Source organism: Sabethes cyaneus, chromosome 3, assembly GCF_943734655.1.
Source record: "Sabethes cyaneus chromosome 3, idSabCyanKW18_F2, whole genome shotgun sequence".
NCBI classification, from domain to species: Eukaryota; Metazoa; Arthropoda; class Insecta; order Diptera; family Culicidae; genus Sabethes; species Sabethes cyaneus.
The window spans coordinates 208,065,544-208,085,402 of record NC_071355.1 but is presented as its reverse complement, the minus strand read 5'-3'; the positions used below and the strand labels follow the sequence as shown (position 1 = coordinate 208,085,402).

At 38.7% G+C, this 19,859-nt stretch overlaps 2 protein-coding genes across 2 annotated transcripts in view; both read right to left on the bottom strand.

Annotated features, from left to right (window-relative positions):
- Positions 1–8,409: 8,409 nt before the first annotated feature.
- On the bottom strand, positions 8,410–11,850 carry LOC128743010 (uncharacterized). The gene has a single exon (XM_053839510.1). It carries the CDS (start codon positions 11,848–11,850, stop codon positions 8,410–8,412), a length of 3,441 nt encoding a protein of 1,146 aa, XP_053695485.1.
- A 269-nt stretch (positions 11,851–12,119) lies between these two features.
- LOC128740655 (receptor-type tyrosine-protein phosphatase kappa) overlaps positions 12,120–19,859 on the bottom strand; it is a 58,929-nt gene continuing 51,189 nt past the window's right edge. The window contains exons 10-16 of the mRNA XM_053836217.1: positions 19,388–19,464; positions 19,122–19,253; positions 18,831–19,052; positions 18,674–18,768; positions 18,191–18,326; positions 18,010–18,116; positions 12,120–12,190 (exon numbers count right to left, since the gene is read on the bottom strand). Of these exons, the coding sequence (XP_053692192.1) occupies positions 18,036–18,116; positions 18,191–18,326; positions 18,674–18,768; positions 18,831–19,052; positions 19,122–19,253; positions 19,388–19,464 (743 nt within the window). The 3' untranslated portion in view covers positions 12,120–12,190; positions 18,010–18,035. The remainder of the gene's footprint in view (positions 12,191–18,009; positions 18,117–18,190; positions 18,327–18,673; positions 18,769–18,830; positions 19,053–19,121; positions 19,254–19,387; positions 19,465–19,859) is intronic.

Genomic DNA, 19,859 nt, shown 5'->3' with positions numbered 1-19,859 from the left:
GGAGGGGCCTAGCCTCCACAGTGGTTCAATCAAGTTCTATACCGACAGGTCAAAAATGGAAGTCAAAATGGGTGCTGGAGTGTACGGTCCCAGAACAAGAATATCTGTAGCTATGGGAGACTGGCCCACAGTCGTCCAGGCAGCGATAACAGCTATAATAGAATACAGGGTCAGGTGGAGCAAGACGGGTCACCTAAGGAAAGTACCCGATGCGTTTTTCTACGAATTCAATTTTAAGCAGCTTATCATTTATTTAGATAAATCACTAATAATATAAATCCAAAAATAACCAAAATAAATAAAACGAAACAAAATAAAAGTTATATCAGACAAAAAGTGAAATGTCGGAAAACTACCCTTTTGCCGCATTAACTGTTTTGTGGATAAAATATATGCCGGGCCAGCTAAAAACTTATTTAATAACAACAATAAATAAACTCAAAAATATAGATATATGGACAAACATAGAGTGCCACACAAGTCTTTTTCAGTCTAACCCATCTTGCCCCTATTGAGCTGGTAGAACAAAATACATGTTTATTTAAAACTTTGTAGTATATAACAAACTAGCTGACCCGACAAACTTCCCCCATTGCTTAGCCTGATAAAATAAAGCGGATAGCATTTAGATATTCGCCATCATTGCAAACCATTTAGCCGAATACCATTTTGCGGAACACCAATTCTCGGTTGACTATAACGCGGAATATAGAGTTTCGCAAAATACTATTTCGCGAAAAACCTTACGCGGGATGTACCATTTCACGGAAAATCTTTTCGTAGAAAGTACCATTTCGCAGGGGTGACCCAACTGAAGGAAAGTAATAGAGGTCAGTAGATCTAGGAAAATAAATAAACCTAGATAGAGGTAATCTCTACGGGGGGCTGCCCCTCACAGTGGCCGGCGCTTCCGACTGCAGGTCGCCGGCAACACTCGCGGCGTGTGGCCGTCGCACGCTGAATTATCTAATGTTACTATTGATAGTTTTTGGTGGTTAATCAATAACAAGATTAATGTTTTATGAAAGAATCTAAAATTGCTCGAATTCGATTAGTTTTTGAGTTACGCAAAAATTTCTGTTTTATTTGTATGAGAGTCCTTATCCCCCTACCACAGGGGTGAGGGGTCTCAAACCATCATTAAAAGAATGCTGGCTCCAAAACCCCCCCACATGCCAAATTTGGTTCCATTTGCTTGATTACTTCTCGAATTATAAGGAAATTTGTATTGCATGTGCATGGGAGCCCCCCCCTCCTAAAAACCGAGAGGGGTCCAATTTCATCATAGAAAAAATTCATGCCTCCAAAAACACCCACATGCCAAATATGGTTCCATTTGATTAACTAGTTCTCGAGTTATAAGGAAATTTGTATTTCATTTGTATAGGAGCCCCCTCTCCTGAAGCGGGGAAAGGTTTCAATTCATCATAGAAAACATTCTTGTCTCCAAAAACACCCATATGTCATATTTTGTTCCACTTGCTTGATTAGTTCACGAGTTACGAGGAAATTTGTGTTTCATTGGTATGGGAGCGGCACTAAAAGCCTTTAAAGTTTTTAAGTGCTCCTCAAAAATTGTCTGGGATTGCAATTGCTTCTTACGGCAACTAAGCCAAGTGAACTCGGTAAAATTGTACTAGGTTCCTGGTCATTGCGCTATAGAGTGGAATGAACTTGCAGACGAACCAGCCAGATGTGGATCTAACCCTCCATTCACGGTTCCAAATCCATTTCGCTGCATCTCTGACTGTGTGCTGAAAAGTGAGCTGACACAACGGGAGAGCCGAACATGCATGGCCAATTGGATGGCCGTACAATCCCTCAAACAATCAAAAAAATTATAACGCCGTGTATTAGGGTTACTCAAAAGTTGACATCAAGAAATCTCAGCACGCTTACCGGTCTTGTGACAGGACATTGTGCGAGTAAATACCATCTTCGGAATCTCGGTTTCGTACAAGATAACATTTGTCGCTTGTGTAATGCCGAGCGTGATACCTCGGAACACTTGCTCTGCAATTGTGGAGCACTAATAGGATGTAGAGTGCAGTATCCCAAAAATGGTCTACCAGAGCCAAGGGAGATCTGCTTTGCGTCGCCGATCAAGGTAACAACGTTCAAAAACCAAGTCATCCCTGATTGGTACCTGTCTCGCTCCAGCTACGAGCCTATTACTTACTTAACAAGTGATAGGTAAGCTTGAAGCGTACAGTAAAAGAAATAAACGGGGCATAGCACAATAGTTCAAAATAATGGACGCAGTGGTAAGAGTACTCAACAGAAGAGGGAGTTTCATAACGCAATTCTTGACAGTTATTCAAGATCAGTGTTATCGCTCAGAAGTACGAAAAATCGAGCAGATATAGTATAATGGGGACATGGCAATCGTTCGCATTATTCCAATTTTTCTCGGTGACGGTAATTGCGGCTTTTAAAAGTAGAGAGTGTTGGTTATTGGGTTATTAGGTTAGGTTACATGCTATACATGAAACTAAAACTGGCGGTTGCTGAAGGACTCAACAAACCACCTACTCATGGAAGAGAAATTAATGTATCTAAAGTAATTGCTCAGATTGAGTAATTTTTATAAAAGAGAATTTCAAATCAAAGCATATTAATAGCTAATACAATAAAAACATTAAATGCATACCTGTCTGCAAGATTCTTGTGTTTCGCAACTTTTGATGCAATTTGCAATCTATGTTCAGTAATGATTCTCTGCTCAATCGCTTGCGATAGTGCTTTTCCACTCGCGCCTCCACATATTGCGATCTCTCTAAGGCCTAACTCAAGAGCATGTTTGTCGCTTAAGGATTACTCGATCTGTATAAAACATTTCAATTAAATTATGACTATTAAATTTTCAACCGTTACTCACCAGGTCATTGACTAATTCACAAGGGTATATTTTACGCTCAAGGATTGCAATTGGCAATCGTAAAGCCATAGCTTAGCCAGTACATTTCCTAAAAAAGTTATTTATCACAATTTGCTCCTAGTAGTTTGCGTCTCATGTGTAGTAATCCAAATATACCTGACGAATATTAAAGAAAAGATAATACCAATAATTCATACAATCAAAAAATATCGAACACTACCTATAGATGATGGTCTGCATGCAGATAGGATATATAAATTGCCTTTATTACAGTTCCAAATATACGTTTCCAACAGTCTATCCCGCAGCTCCCTCGCCGCAGTCAAGTTAAATGGAAATATTTGGACATCATTTCGCGTTTTATCCAAAAACACTTCACGGACACGTCTAAACCACCGATTGAACTGTTTAGAGCGGAAGTCCAGCACCATCCGCAATTAAAAAAATAAAACAGACAAGCTATAAATAACACCGATTACACCATAACAGTTTAGCAGTTTGTTTTTGTTAGTACACTACACAGTAAAATAATTCAACCTGTTTTCACGTACACAGAAAATAATTTAATACAATTTGTCACTTAAAGATTAGATTTTTTTTATTATTTGTTTTGCACTAACAAACTGTTCATAATATCAAAAAAATTTTAATAAAAACAAAAAAACTCACAACTAAGCACATCACTCGTTACTCAAATTTTTCGTAATGGCGGTGCGGTTTCAAATGACAGAAAGAAAAAGGGCAAAATAAACATAAAATTGTCATCAAGAAACGCGTTTCCATAGTCGGTTGAAAAGCACTAAGCTTATACTGTTACGATAACCCATAAAAATGTTAAAACTACCATGATATTCTTACAGTTAGTAAGTTACCAATTTTATGGTCCTGTTGACAATTCAATATTGTTATATCAAGCTGCAAAAATATTGTCATTAGAAGTATGAGAGAAAAGTCAATTTAACCACGGAAATAGTCAGCGATTTGCTTGTTGTCATAGTAGTTTTAACCACGAAACTTCTCAAGTTGACAATAATCATGGTAAGCGCTACAATATTGCAATATAGTTAAGATGACCATGCATACATGTTTCGCATTACCATGGTTTTTTTCTCAGTGTAATATTTGAACAACATTTTTGACTTTCTAGCAAGAGGTACATCACACGTTTTGTTTCCGCACGTTCACGGCAAAACCAAAGGAACTTGCAGAAAGAAAACATGCGATGTATTACTGAAATATCAGAAATGATGTCAAATATTACGAACACGTCCGCCATTATGGCTCGTAAAAAGCTGGATACAAGACATAATGGCAAAAGTGTTCGTAATATTTGAACGACATTTTTGACATTTCAAAGAAGGTAATCATTAGCTTTTCATTCGTTTTGTCCTTTTCACTCAACCGCTGATACACATATGTCGACTAACATTTGAAAGGGCCGGATAAGCCAACTGTCAAACAGAACGAGTGAGAGTTCATTTTCCTATGCTGCTCCAGCAAAAAATAACTCTTAAGGCCGCCATACACGTACGTATATGTTGGGTTGGAAATGAACAAAATGTTGGAGGGTCATTCCGGTCGAGCGGCGAGCCGAACATTTTCTTCTGTCAGTTTGGTTCGTGGCACTCACACACGGGCGAGCGTGTTGGGCGAACATGAATTCACCAACATTTTCGGCCAACATGTACGTACGTGTATGGGGGCCTTTACTCGTTCTGTTTGACAGTTGGCTTATCCGCCCCTTTCAAATGTTGGTCGACATATGTCAAAATCTGTTGTGCAATGCTGCCAGAAAAACTAAAAATTTTGATAAACAGTGCTGCCGAAACGAATTTTTTTAAAACTCAACATTCGTGATTTGGTGAAAAGAAATTCAACATTCTTCCAATTTGCATTCTTTAAAAAATCGTAGTAAATTCTAGAGTCAACGAAAAAAATATATTTTTGAACCATTGTCACTCGTATTGGGAGTACTTTCGAGAAAAAATAAGAAAAGGAGGAGTATGATCTGACGGAAAACCTCTATTGTACGATTTAAATAAAAACATTGATAGTATTAGAGGAAGAGATTTGGCCCCCCTTGAAAAATCCACTTAGTCTTTTAGACTCAAAAAAACCTATACAGTTAAAAGGAGAGTCGCGGATACGTATGAAGCACCCATTAAACCATTTGGTTTGTATATCTGGATTGCAACTGAGATATACGAAATCATATCTGAACGAAAAAATTATATTTCACGCTATATAAGAACATATATGTACCAAAGTGGAGGCGATATACGTGCGAAAATGTTGACAATTATTTGTAATTCTATTTTGCGTAGTTTTTATAACACGCAACTAAATACTCCTGAATATATGATTAAGATATAATCAAATATTGCAGTCGTCTATACTGCTTTATAATTCACAGTCATGAATTGTATATAAAGACACGCACGACTGCAAAACAACTTATTGTTTACTTCGATTTGACATACTCTAATCATTATACAATTCCAATTTGAAATTGACATGAAAACGATTTAATGTGAACTTTCTATTACGATTTTGTGTTATCTGGGCACTGGATACAGGCACTGCTTGGGGATATTTCTATCATATGTCTGGCGAAAGTCATCAGACTACGGTGGGCCGGACACGTCGTAAGTATGCCGGACGACAGTGCGACGAAAACAGCGACTCTGCAACGGCGCCAGAAAGAAAGATTTATGACTTCTGAAAAATTGGCGACAAGTAGCCTAAGTCCGAGTTGAATAGAGACGACCGTTCGAAACAAGACGACGATGACGATTACTGAAGTGTTAACCTAATTATTTCGCTAAATTACAGATATAATAAAACAACGGGGATTGGTTTACATATTTTTTTATTTACTATAAAAATATTTTTTATTTGCACCTAGTTATAAATGTAACAAAAGGAATTTTTTTTCTTGTTAAGCCTTCTCCACTGTACTGTTTGTCCACCAATTTAAAATATATTTCATCCTATTGAAAAAAATTCCGGAGATCAGCTTTGAAAATTCAGTCAAACAGTCGTCCGGAAAGAAATCTCATCATCCAGCGGTTACGGTTTGTTTTCCTTTTTCTTATAGTAGATATTGTGTGAGATTTGCTTGTTTTTATTGTTAAGTATTTGCTTGCTTGATTACACTTTGTTTTATATTGAATTGATTCTGGGATCTGGTTATACATAAAATCCACGGGCAAAACAAAACGCTGAACATTCTAGTATCCTGGAGTTACAACTGGTATTAGCCTATACGTTCTATTCCAGCTCATCCTGAATAGTTTGCTTTGGCATTGAACATCAACAATTTTTTACAATGGTGGAACTAGGAAAAACAAATGCTTACGAAAAAGCCGTTTTTAATAATCTAAAATAAAAACGTATTTTCATTGATTTCAGGTATTTTCAGGAAAACATTAAGGTACTTCACTCATGCCAATGTTACAAACAATATAAAACATTTAACAACAATCATATATGTTTTGTGTTTTTTTTTATCACCTTGACACGGGATAGTTTCAACATTAACCCATAACACCGATGGATATTTTTGATTCAGTTTTTTTCTTCCTTCTTCGAGCGGCTGCCTGCGACCACTTTAGACAGTCCTACAAAATGGCGGTCATACAAATAAACTGAATAATATTCCTAGAGTCTCTACTGGAGGATCTAGTTCAGTGATTTTTCTCAAATTTTACAAATACAAACATGGACTTTTCCTGGTGGTGTAGTACCCATGTTTGTTCGCAGCTATAAAAATTTCAGTGACAATCATGACAACAATAATGGTGGATTGAAAACTCGGCGTTATTTGCTCAGCTATAGGATTGGGAAGGATGTAAAATTCAATTGTTTGTTTTAAAACAGCAGTTATTTTAGCCGAAAAGATCAAACGTTTTTGTTTTGGATTTCTCGGTTTTTTTGATAGCCTACTTTGTTACAATTATGTACGCATTTTTTGTTAAAGTTGTATTAATTCTAAAAAAAGCTTTGGTCGATTTCTTATGAAGTAATAACGATTAAATTTCTTGGATATGAAAAATGAAGTGTTCTCGATACAGTCCAGATTTTTAATGTAAGGCCATATTGAAGGAGACTAGTTTAATAACTTTTCTTTTAAAATGTTTATCGTATAAAATAGTAGTCAATTACTGCAGAAAACTACAAGCTTGGTTGCGCAAGAGTACCGCTCCGTGAAATAACGGTTGAAAGCGATTATTTGACTATAAAAATATAGGTTTCTTCTTAAGATGGTAAAAAGTTAACTTTCTTTTTCACGTATCTTTCTTTTATAATCTAATCAATGTCTGCCATACGACTATGCCGTTTAAAATTGGACTTGAGCAAGTAACGCCGAGTTAGGTTTTTTTTGCTAGGTTTTTGTTTTATAAATATTACATTCAACAAATTAATATCTATCGTCTTTTCATGACCAAATTTTCATTACAACAATTAACCATTGTTTTCTCATTGTATCACACTTTTGTTTTTATATAATTCTTCTTTCAAACTACCACATGTTTAAAGGTAATATAAATCAGTAGTTCACCTAGTTACGAGAGAAGTTCCCACTATTCATCCTTTGCGTGTTTTATTTTTTTTTTGTTTCGGTAAAATGTTTCCTCTCATACTGGATTTGAATACGTGATAAACTTTTCCTTAAAAAATATATAGTAATCAATAAACAACAAATGGAATATGTATATAAATTTATGTTAATTTTTTTCCTATACGTGTGAAAGTGTATATATATAAAGTGTAAGTGATGCTGTGTACGTGTCGGTGTGGGCGTGTTCATGATGTACTGAATAGGAGTTGCTTAAATGTAGGATTTCCGAAAGAAGTGTTTTACACATTCTTCTCAATTTGGTTTAGCTATTGAGTTTTAGAACATATCATCTTTTTCTGGTTTTAATTTACATTTTTTTCTTCTTTAATTTTATAATTTGATGAGCGCTATGATACTGGCCCTGTTTACACTATCACTCGAAATGAGAGGTGAGGTTGTTTACAATTATGGCACTACCGCTAGATGGAGTTGGTAGCATGAAAAAGGTTTTTTTTGTGAAGAATTCGAATTGCTATAGCTGCACTTTAGGGTGCCAATGGAATGTATGGAAAAAAGTGATCTCTGATTTTTCTAACGAAACAACTTGCAAAATGTTCCCGATTTGACGTACTCTCCCCTTTGGTGATTTTACAGCTTGCATACAAGTTAAACTTTGACGGCTCTGCGCCACCGCGTACATCAATCCGATTTAGCTGAAATTTTGCACAAAAGGTTTTTTGTCGTGGCAATAAACGTTTTGCAGGTTGTTCCGTTAATATCCATTTTCATTGGCATCCTACTGATACGTGCTGTTCACGATGAGTAACAGTTTTGAACTGTTTTCGCCTTTCAGTCCTGACACCTAATACTAACGATGAACGAAATTAAGGATGAGCCGCAGTAAAAAATGTACAAAAACTGTCCATTAACGCTATATCGCTATTTGACTAATTACAGCGTTTCTTATCTTCTATAATGGAAAACATTTGGCTTTGTTCTTAAGGTTACCCAAGGATTGACTACGAGCTTTTCGTAAACGATCATCACCCACGGCTGCTACCACCGAGCTACCGGTCCGACCGTCGTCCGAAGTATTATGTTTATCTACTTTACACTTTTTATCTACAGCTACTGCTTTGGCACTATCGTGTTCTGTTTTTGGTTGGTCCTTGACGTGTCTTGTAATATTAATCTCATCAGCATCTAGGTTGATGGGCTCTAGCCTTTGCATGGAGTAGCGAGTGGGGAGCTCGATCGCCACCGGTTTCGGATCCAACAGATCGAGACGGGCTTGGGTACTGTTCGGATCGTTCTCGTCTTCATTGTTCGTTGGACTGCCGGAGTAGCTAGCGGCGTGTGATTCCGTTTCGGCTCGTGAAAATAATAAATCAAACTCCTTCGTGATCTCGTTCGTGAAATCGGATATGGCCGGGTCCAACTGATAGGGTTCCTCATCCAGATCGATAATGGTGTATTCGCCGGCCGGCGGATTTGCTTGACCTCGTATGCTTGGTTCGTTATTCTCCGGCGCTTTTTGAGGTATCGTATCACTATCAGCTTCCTCTGCCAGATGGGATTTCAGCAACTCGTCTATGGTTTCGTCGGAAACTGACCCATCAGGAGTAAGCGTGAAGTCTTCGATGTTCCAATTCTTAATTTCTCGGATTTCTCCCGATCCACTGTTGGTGGCGTTAGCTAAAGTTTCCTCGAAGATTTCACTTTTCAACGATAGACTTAGTCTCGAAGTGCTACAGCTATCTAGATTTACATTTTTAACCGTATCAAATGCGTAATCTGTTAACGTAGATTTGTTGAGCGTGCCGCTGGAATTGCTAAGCAGCTCCAGCGAGACGGTCCGTTCTAGCGCTGTCAAGCAGTCCGACTTGAGAAAGTGCGGATCTAGTGACGAGCTAAGTGGAATATTGTCTAGGTCACCTTTTGAGTCTAAAATACTCTCCTTGGAACAGATTTTGTAGATCGTCAATGTTTCCTGATCCCGATTGCTGACGCTGTCTAATCTCAACTCGGATTGCGTAGCTTCATACCGATCTTCTGCTGTGTCGAACTCGTTGTTGCTATGATGGAAGAGAAAATCGCGAATTATCAATTTTTTCGATTCATTTCGTGGCATCAGATATATTTCATCACAGTCAGAATCTACGGCAGTTGCTGCATCAATCAGCGGCGGTTCAAGACTGCCGTCGTTCAATTCCACTTCCTCTTCGCATTGCTCTTGTATATCTTCATCGTATTCTTCCAATCCCACATCTTCTTCCTCCTCTTCCTCATCCTCCTCCTCTTCTTCTTCCTCTTCGTCTTCTTCACCCTCGTAATCCTCCTCTCCATACTCATAAGCTTCCACCACGGTGCCATCCTCCCGTATCAGATTCCCTCGATAGTAGATGTTCTCAATGCTTAAATTCTCGATGTCCTCCTCATAGTACTGTTCGTCATACAAAAACTGATTATAATCTTCAACTTCGTACTCATTCTTCTGCTCTTCATCCTGATAGTCATCGTAACTATCCTCATTCTCATACAACGTATCAGTTCGGAAGGAAAACTTCGGTTCGCTTTTCTGTCGCAACAGCTTGAAGTTTTTCCGTTTGTACTTACGAATAGCCCCGAGATTTCGATTCGGATCGTAACGATCCGAATCTTCATCCGCAGTCTGATCTCCCCGAAGGGTTTCATGTTTGTACAGCCCGCTGAAATCTCGTGAGCAAAACTTTTCGTACAGCTCCATTGCACTCAGTCGGACACTGCCGGTTGGATTGTAGAAAGCTTCCGACAGCGGTGACGTACTGGTTGTCTCCAGATTCAGACAGGCCGTACTGTTGGTTTTGACGGACTTTTTCGTACTTTTAACAGACTTAGTGCGACAGTAGCTAATTTCATTACTCGATTTCGATTTATTCGGAGATATCTTCGAGTTTGCGTCGGCGGCCGTGCTGCTACTATTGGAGAATAGAAATTTTTTACCTTTCAGGTTGAAAACGTTGCTTTTCTTCGCACCGAACAGAGAGGATTTAGACGAACTGATCGAAGCTTTCGACTGTGAATGGCAAGATTTGGCTGGGGATCTAGAGGCTTCGACGCTAGCTTTTAGCGGTGATGATTTATCCTCGAAAAACATCGTTTCTTTAAAATTTGGTTTGCTTTTCTTGTCGTAAAGCGCTGAAGTGCTGAATCGCTTGCACTTCAATAGTTTGTTCATTTTTTTGAAGCGACCTAAATTCTTCTCGAACAGATGACCGAAGGGACCATCTGTAGAGGGTGGTTTGGTACTACTATCGGATGACGTTCCGAGCTCTAGCTCGGTCGGCCGTGCTAGAGTTCTGCCTGCTGTCTGTTCACTATTCGACGTTTTCTGTGAATCGGGAACTTCTAAACTTTTCGATCGTTCTGCTTCCGTCTTCACTGTATCAGTCTTGAGGGTATCCTTGCAGGAATTCCCATTCTCTTTCACTTCTTGTTCCTGCTTCTCTTCCCGGATCTCGAAGGTGTTTTCATAGCTTTGATTCTTCCACGTGCTGTAGTCTGTATGCCGTTTCCCAATTTCGTCTAACGTATCGCTATCGCTTTTGTACTCTCGCTGAAGATTGTTCTTCAAGTGCATCTTGTAATCTGCTTCCATCTGTTCCAATTCCATCGTATCGGAAAAGACTGTATCGATTTCGTCCGTTGAAATGTTTTTCGAACTTTCATCGGTCGACTTGTGCGTTTCCGAGGAGGGGTTACTGCTGTGGTGCTCCGCAAATTCCCGTCGTTTTTCGTGAGTGGGGGTGTACTGTGAGCTCGATAAACTAGATTCCTTCTCGTAAATGTTCCCTTTCAGGAACTCCGAGTCGGTACGGACAATCTTTTTGGATTTGCGCAGTATCGGTTTGCGCATCTGCATCGGTGAGTGCGACTGGGTGAGCTTCATAGTTCTGCTATCTTCTAGGGAACGGTTCTTCGGAATAGTGTCGATCGTCTTTTGCGCGTTCTCGTTCAGGTCGGAATTACTATTGGATTTGATAATCTTCTCTACGCTAGAATGAACACTCGATTCTTTAGTAATGTAGGAACCCGTACTTAGGCTGCGACTCTTGGCGGCTTTCAACTGGTGCATCTGCTGCAGCACCAGCGGATGATGAGGTGGTAGATGATGATGGGGCGATAGGTGCATGATCTCAGTGTTTTGTTTCAACAGCATCGGACCGTTGCTAGATTTGGCGCTAAACTGTTGCGGTTTGTTTTCGGTTGTACCGACACCGGTGTTTACTACGGGTCCAAATGCAGCAGTCGCTATGAAAGGGACTATTCCGGCGCCGATACCACCTGCTGCACTACCAATGGAAGGGGCAGTTCCATCGTCAACAGTTTGGGCAAAAAACTGGTTACCGATTATGCGTTCGTTCAGGTTCATCGTCTTCTGACTAAGCCGAGAGATTTCGTTCGTTATGTCGAAGGTACCGACGGTCTTCAGCCGATCCAGTCGGCCCCGGTGACACTTTCGCGGTGGATCATTGCCGCCCAAACTGTACAGACGACCCTTCTTCTTGCGCTCGCATATTCGGCCGTTTTTGTCGATAACAAACTTTTTGTCGTCAAACGATTGACAATGGTCGTAGGACTCTCCTCGCTGTAATTTTCTGATTGATTTTTCCACGACTACACGACCTGCGTTCGATAGTTCTTTGGAGAGTTCCGCGTTTGAGTTGTCGGGCGTAAGTGGTATGCTTTTGCCGCGGCCAAACTCAATAAACCTAGAAAGGAGAAAAATGAAACGGAATTCAGTTCACTTAGTTTACTTTGCACAATTGTTGTATTCTATGAATGTTAGCCGTTAAAATTTTTCACAATGCTGACACGCCTTGGAAATTCATTTGTTTAAATTTCAGTTGCATTGCGAGTGAGAACCGAAACAATTTCAAACCGTAAATGTTGCGTAGCGGGATTAGTCAAACAACGCTTGTTAATTTCAAACCGCATATCAAACATTATAACTTACCAAAATTTTCAATGCAAATAAAATTGTCAAATCATAACCAATTTCCTAAGATAAAAAAAAACAGAGATAAAGTTTAGATAGAAAATTTTAGTAGAAAATACCTGAAAAATAAGAACATTAACTAAAAACAATAGAAAAGGAAAACAATTGTAGAGAAATGCTAAAAAAGAACAGTTTTGTGAGGAAGGTCGAAAAAAGAGTATGAATTCGAATAAGAGTTAGGTTGCAGTTCTGTTTTAGCAGACCTTACGAATAAACAAGAAAGAATTTTGGGTAGATTCCCTTTAATTTTACTACTTTTTGCGCCCATCCGCGGTTACAGATAGCGGTCTAAACCATTAATTGTGGTGGGTGATGGTGACCAACCGATGCCACTATGGGGGATTTCCATACAAGCGGGTGGACAAAAACATTTTCGGAGGGGCCTACGCATCACTGTATGCATCGATTTTAAGGCCGCTTATGATACTATCGACCGTGATAACCTTTCTCGGAAAACCGACAAGACTGATTAACGCCACAATGGAAACTGTACAGTTTTATGTCAGTGTTTTGAAACACACAAGGAACTTCCCCTTGTCGATGGTATTTCCTGCTACCTGTGCTGTTGTGCTAGAAGGAGTTGTGAAACGTGCAGGCTTTAACATGCGGGCACGACTTTCAATCAGTGGCGTGCTCAGGTTTTCTGTAAAATTTAATTAGTTGCGTAGTTCCAGCTTGAGTCCAATTTCATGTCCAGTTATAAATTAAATTTCAAATTTAGACAAGCTAAAATTCAATTCTAATTTTATGTCCAATTTCCATACCGATTTCAAGTTCAATTTTAAGTCTAGTCTCAGGGGGCCTGTAAAACCGCAAAGTTACTGAGTCTGCTTTGACAAGCAAATGGTCGTGGGTTCGAATCTTAGTTTGAAGCAGATCATTCGATGTCAAAGTAACTTGACCGTGAAAAAACTCAATCTTATCGTTAAATGCCCCACAAGGGATGTCTATAATTAGTGACTGTACTGTTATGAGAAACGAGATGGGTAAAGTAGAGCAAGCATTAAAGGAAGAGTAAGCCCAATACATACAAGGAGGCATAAAAAGTTTACAAACCGCTCACTCAATAGCGATAATAGCAAAAAGAAATGCAGAAATGAAGAAATGAAAACGTGACATAGACTGGACAAACAGGATAGAAAGGAGAAGATAGAATAGAATAGAAGAAGAAGGTGGGAGAGAAAAAGAGGGAAAGCGAGGTAAAAAACGAGAAAACTGAACAGAAAAGATGAAAAACGAATGGGAAAATACGAAAAGGAAGAAAACCATAAATAAAGCAAGAAAGAAACTATAAATAAACTGGAGAGAAAAGGAGAAAACACGGGACGAAAAAGGAGAAAAAAGGGTAGAAAAGTCGGAAAAGAAAAAAAGAAAATGCGAGATCAGAAATATTGAGAAACGAGAACAGAAAAAAAGGAAAACCGGGAGAGAAAAAGCAAAATATGGAGAGAAAAAATGAAAACGGAAGACAAAAGAGACAAAATGGAAAAGAAAAACAAAACGTGACGAAAATGAGGAAAAGCAGGACATAATAAGGCCATTGCAAATCATTTTAGAAGTTTTTGTCACCCCCTCCCCCCCTTGGAAATTGGCTTGAAAAATCGGGGGACAAGAAAAATAATTTGTAGGATATGAGTTAATTTTTTTTATAAAATCAATTGTCTGTGGGCTCTTGAAAAACTCGAAAAATGAGTGTACGAGTTGAATTAACACTTCTAGCACGAAATAGAAATGGAAGTTTAAACAGTGGAATTTCCAAAACTCGGCCAAAAAAATTTTCTTTTTTTTTGTTTTTTTGTTCGTAGATTTTAGCATGAAAAATAACAACGTATTTATTAAAATCAAGAATAGATTTGATTTTTAGTAAAAATGTCTAAAATCCATATTTTTTGCTCGATTAAAAATTTTTCTTTATTTTTTTCTCGCCCCCCTTCCTTCAGTGGCCCAACACCGGAGGGACAAAAACTTTTTTAAATATTTTAAGAGGGAAAATGAAACAGAAAAGGAGTTAAAAAGCGAAAGAAATGAAAAATACCATCGCAAAAAGAAAAAATAGCGATAGAGAAAAAAGAAGTCAAACGGGATATAAAAAGACAAAAATGGGTTGAAAATGGGACAGAACAGGAAGAAAAGAACAACAGACTAAAGAAAAAGGTAAAACGGAAGAGAAAAAAACAAAACGGAACGGAAGATAAAAAAGGAAAACCGGTGAGGAAAGCGAGCAAACCAACAACAAATTATATTCTGACAAAAAAACGGAGTTCTAAAAAGCGAAAAAACAGGACAGATGAACACTAAAAACGAGAAGGAAAAGAAATAAAAAGAGTTCGAAAAAGATGAGTGCTGAATATGAAATAAAGGGAAAAGAGGAAGAGAAAAGATGGAAACGAGTGAACAACATGAGGAAAAACAGGAATGAAAATAAGAAAAAATGGGACAAGAAACGAAGAAAAATGGAACAATGAAACAGAAAGTACAAGACAAAATGGAAGCGAGATAGGAAAAACAGAAGGGAAAGGAGAGAAAAACCCAAGAACACACGACAGAAAAGGAGAATAAACGAAAAAAAGCGGAAAAAGGGGACTGGAAATGAGAAAAAATGGAACAGCAAACTGTGTGAGAGAATGTAAGTGTTCATACAGAGTAAAACCGACTACGATGCGACGCGACTTCGCTCACATGTCGCTAAATGCACAGTCTTACTTCGGGCGAAAAAGGGCTGCGCGTATAACTACAGCATGAAAAGTCGTGTTGCGTCGCAGGTCGCTTGCATTCTGGTAATACCCTAAGATGAAAACTTGGTTTTCATGGCCATGTCCGGAAGTAAAATTTCAAATACAAATGAGTCCAAATTTAATCTAATCTCTAATCTAAGAGTCTAATTTAATTTCATTTTGGTCAAATTTCACCTTTAATTTGAAATCCAATTCCAAGTCTAATTCACTTTAAATAATATATAATAGTGAACGTGAAAATGTTTGTAGGATCAGTCATAACTCCAGAACGCCTGGATCGTTTTACACCAAGCTAGGTACACATCAAATATATTATATTAACAATATAGTTCACTCTTCTATAATCCTGAAGACACGACTACTAGCGCCATAGCGGCATAAAAGGTTACCAATGTACACCGTAAATTCGACACGTCTATCGGAAACAACTCAACTTTCAGTATAGAGTTTAGCCTATTCTAGATAGAATTAACAAAAGGGTGAGAGTTGCAAATGTAAACAAAACGGGAGAGGGACCAGCTTAACTAAATCAGCTCTCGCTCGGTTTGTTCGCGCTTGCGATATTAGCGGTTTTGTTGGTTCTATCTTCAATTCACGATTAAGAAGCTCTAGCGCTTTTGCAGCTTTTGCACTCATGAAATAGACTAAATCATTATGCCGTCAATTGACAGATACCGGCGCCTTTGTTTACATTTTGGACTATTTTCTTTTTAATTTATATCGAATGTAGCGTGTGTGTTGCACGTTTTACAGGTATAACGGCTTTTTTTATTCAGTTATGCTGCTGTTTAAACAACAAACATGCCATTTAAACACTTGAATCTATGCTGGATTCTGTCGTTTGTTATGTAAACAAAGGAACCAGTATGGTATGGATAGTAACTCAATTAACTTTTATACCTAGCGGTACAATCTAGAAGAAGGACGTCATAGCATTAGAAACAGCACATTCTGTCTACCGCACCTTTTTCTTATGTATTGGTTGCACGCTTAAAAGTTTTTAAAATAAAAAGCTTTTAGTCACCTTTTTGTCCGCAAGAGTGTGTTACTTTTCCGTCTCTTCGGATATATATGAGATTTTGCGAAGTGAACTATATTGTTAATATAATATATTTGTACACATGCTCCTTGACATATTTATTTTATTTACTATTTGATGGGGGTTTCAACCGTTGGTTGGTCCTTGACATAAGGATTAGCACTGGGGGTTGACAAAAGGGGGTAGGCCCTATCAAGGGATCCAAATAAGTAAAAAGGGTTGCGTTTTTCTTGTATTAGGATCGATGCGTAGTTATGCAAGAGACTGTGTGACAAGAAGGGGGGATACGGAAGCGGAAGCGGTTCAACTAAGGAGGGATATATGAAAAAAAGCTTTGTTTCGCTTTCATTATGAGAATTTCCAGAGAGCAAATAGATACATAGTTAGCTACGCGATAGAAGGGGAGCTGACTAGGAAGGAGAGAACAGGGGACGAGGAACGCATGTATGAATGTATGTTCCGCTATAACTCTGGAACGCTAGGACGGGTCTTCATTACAATTGGCACACATGATTTTTGACAAAAGGGAAGACTGTTTCTTACAAGTGAGGAAGAGTCAAATAGGTAAAGGGTGCGTTATACAAGTAACTGGACGGCAATAGGAGATTACTGAAAGGGGGAATAGGGTGGCCTTCGACAAGGGGGAGATTCAAAAACGTAAAAAAGGCTTGTTACGCTTTTTAGGGATTGCCGAAAAAAGACACATTTTTCTGTGGCTGGAGGACAACAGTAGGAGGGAGTAGACAAAGGGCAGACACATTCAGATGAAGAAAAAGGGTTTTATTTCTTGCATTATGATAATTTTTGTTACAATAAAAGCTGAGAGAAAAAGAGGGCCTGTGTAAGATTGGGAGACCAGCTAGTTTCAAATAAAATTTCATGTCCAATTTCAAATAAAAACTTCACAATCTGTTTTCAGTCAGATATCATGTCTAATTCCAAGTAAAACTAATATCTATAAGTAAATCTAATTTAATATTTATCTTGGTTCAGGTCCAATTTCAATTTTAATTATTAGTGCCCAATCTAATTTCTAGTCCAATTTTAACTTTGATTTTAATTTCAATATAAATAATCGGCCGATACTTTTATAAGTAGTAATAAATTCGCCATCCTATCAGTCCGAACAGTTAAACTACCCACGTTTGGTTTATGTCTGGGCACGCTACCCGGACGAACCAAAAAGATTCGCACAGAGTCTGTGAGATTCCTCGCAAAGAAATCATGTGGAGGAATTCTCAGAGGATAAAGAAGCTATAAAGAAGCAGGATTCTTATGTAAGAAACCACCAGTTGAATCCCCAGGATACCTATAATTCGGTAACGGAATCACCTTCAACATGAAATAGGAATCCTCGTGATACATAAAGCAGGAATCCTGTTGTGTTGGTAAGAGTAGTGATTTCAACAAATCCAGTTAATTTATCTGCTTCGCTGACCACAAGAACATTGTCAGAAGGACGTTCCAGGCGGTTATCGAGCAGTATACCAAACTAAAACCTGAAGTAGAGATTGTTGGATTACTATTGAATGCATCAAGCACCAAGTATCTGTCAGTAGGAGGAATTGGCGCGACAGAGCTCGCATAGACAGTGGTGTTGTAACCAAAAATTATTACAATTTCGTCGTGTCCAGCAATATTGTTACCGCTTAACGATCTTCAATTTGCTAACAACAACAAGGAAATTGTTGAAATTAATACTTTTTTATTTGGTCTCCTTTCTTATAAAAATATACAGACTCCAAGAGCCCCACTTACCACAGATCATCGTGTAAATCGCATTCTCACTTCTTTTCCTTCAAGTCTTTATTTAAATAGTGTAGAACGTAGTGTAAAACTAAATCATAGCAGTATTTATACTCAGTCTGAAAAAGAGAAAAAGATGCATTGCTGTTGGCTTTTACACAACAAGGTTTTCACATTCATCGAATAGACTGACCATGTTATCCACCAGCTGGGGCCGGTGCCTTCGAACCGTTTTAACAGCCTGGAAAACGTCCACTTCACCGTGTTGAATAACCTGTTCGATGCACGCATTCGCTGCACAGTACACCCCCGCGCGACTACGGCCATCTCTGGAAAAGGAAAGCGGAAAATGGGAAATGTAATTGAGACCGACTAGTGCAGGCTGCGACGAGACCGCCGAAAAAGGATTGAATCAATAATTTGTTGAATAACAAAAACGGTGAATAATCGAATCATCGGATCGGCTTTTGGTAGTTTTCGGACGTTTGGGCGACTACTCAATCAAACAAATGTTTGCAACAGCCAGCAGAGCGATTGGTTGTGATTTGTACAGAAATCTGATTTTTGCGTCAAACAAAACTGTTTCAAAAGAAAAAAAAATCAATCTGCTAGCACGTTAACTAACATTACCGTTGTAGAGTTGAGTAAAAATTTAAAAAAAGAGCATTCGACTTACGGTGAAACTACACAAACTGGGCCGTAGTCGGTTTTTTGCCTCCATCGTTCGACCATGTTCATCAATTCCACTAGCGAGTTTGTCGATGTTGGCACCTAAAACAAACAAATCAAAACGTATCGAGCATAATCATCGAGCGACGCTCAGCCTTGCTTACCTTATGTCCCATAGGCCAGCATATCAGTTGGAAAAGTTGAACCGTTCTGGGAGGAGCCTTAACGCCGGCCATCAGTTCCGTTAGCGAGATGACCTTCTTGTTGATCCGGAACATCCACGATTTAATGTTGGCGTAGTGATTATGCGAAATGTGATCGATCGTAAACACTGGACCGTACTTCTTCGAATGACGCCCCTCGGGCCAGCAGGAGGGATATTGTTGCTGTTGGGCGGTAATTGAGTTATTATGTTGAACCATTTTTTAAAAAGAAAGAGAAACTGAGAGCCTCACCGAGTTTTGAGGCGGTTGGCAAAGAACGACGATCGCGGAACACTCGTGATCGTACACTAAGGACCAAAATTCGCCGCAAGTTTTCTGTAAGGGCCACTCGGTAACTATATACTCTCTAGGCTTAGTATAGCCCTGAAAGTAAAAAATAAAGCATTTAAATAAAGGAAAGGGATAGAATAAAGCTACAAACGAAATGGTGCTAATTAAACTTGCACACGAGATCTCGAAAGATTATACAGTTCCCCGAGCTACCATTCGTTACTCACATCTACAAATACGGCGTTAATGTAATCGGTAAATGAATTTCCCTGAAACGAGGTAAGGTAAGGACGGAAGTTATCAGCTGTTTGGAAAGAGAAAAAAGAGAGAGAAAAAAAGATTCATTAACAACTACAGCACGTAATTCAATTAAGCTTTTGCCTGATGCAGCAAGCAATGGAACAACGGCACAAACTGAGTAAGCGCCTTTACATTGCATGTGCTGAGCTGATGGGACTACAATTACGAAACGGATCGCACAGGAGGTCCTCGTAGTACGATACGATTTTTACGGTAGCACAGTATGGTCCTGTGGTCGGTGCTGGCGTGGGAGACATTGTTGTGGTAATAATGTAATTGACGCGATATCTGTCGCGATGACGAAGTGAGTAACCTTACTGCTCAACGAATGGTTTCACATAAATAGGCTAGCATTGTTGTAGGCAGTTTTATGGAGGTGCTTTAAAAATTATAAGTATA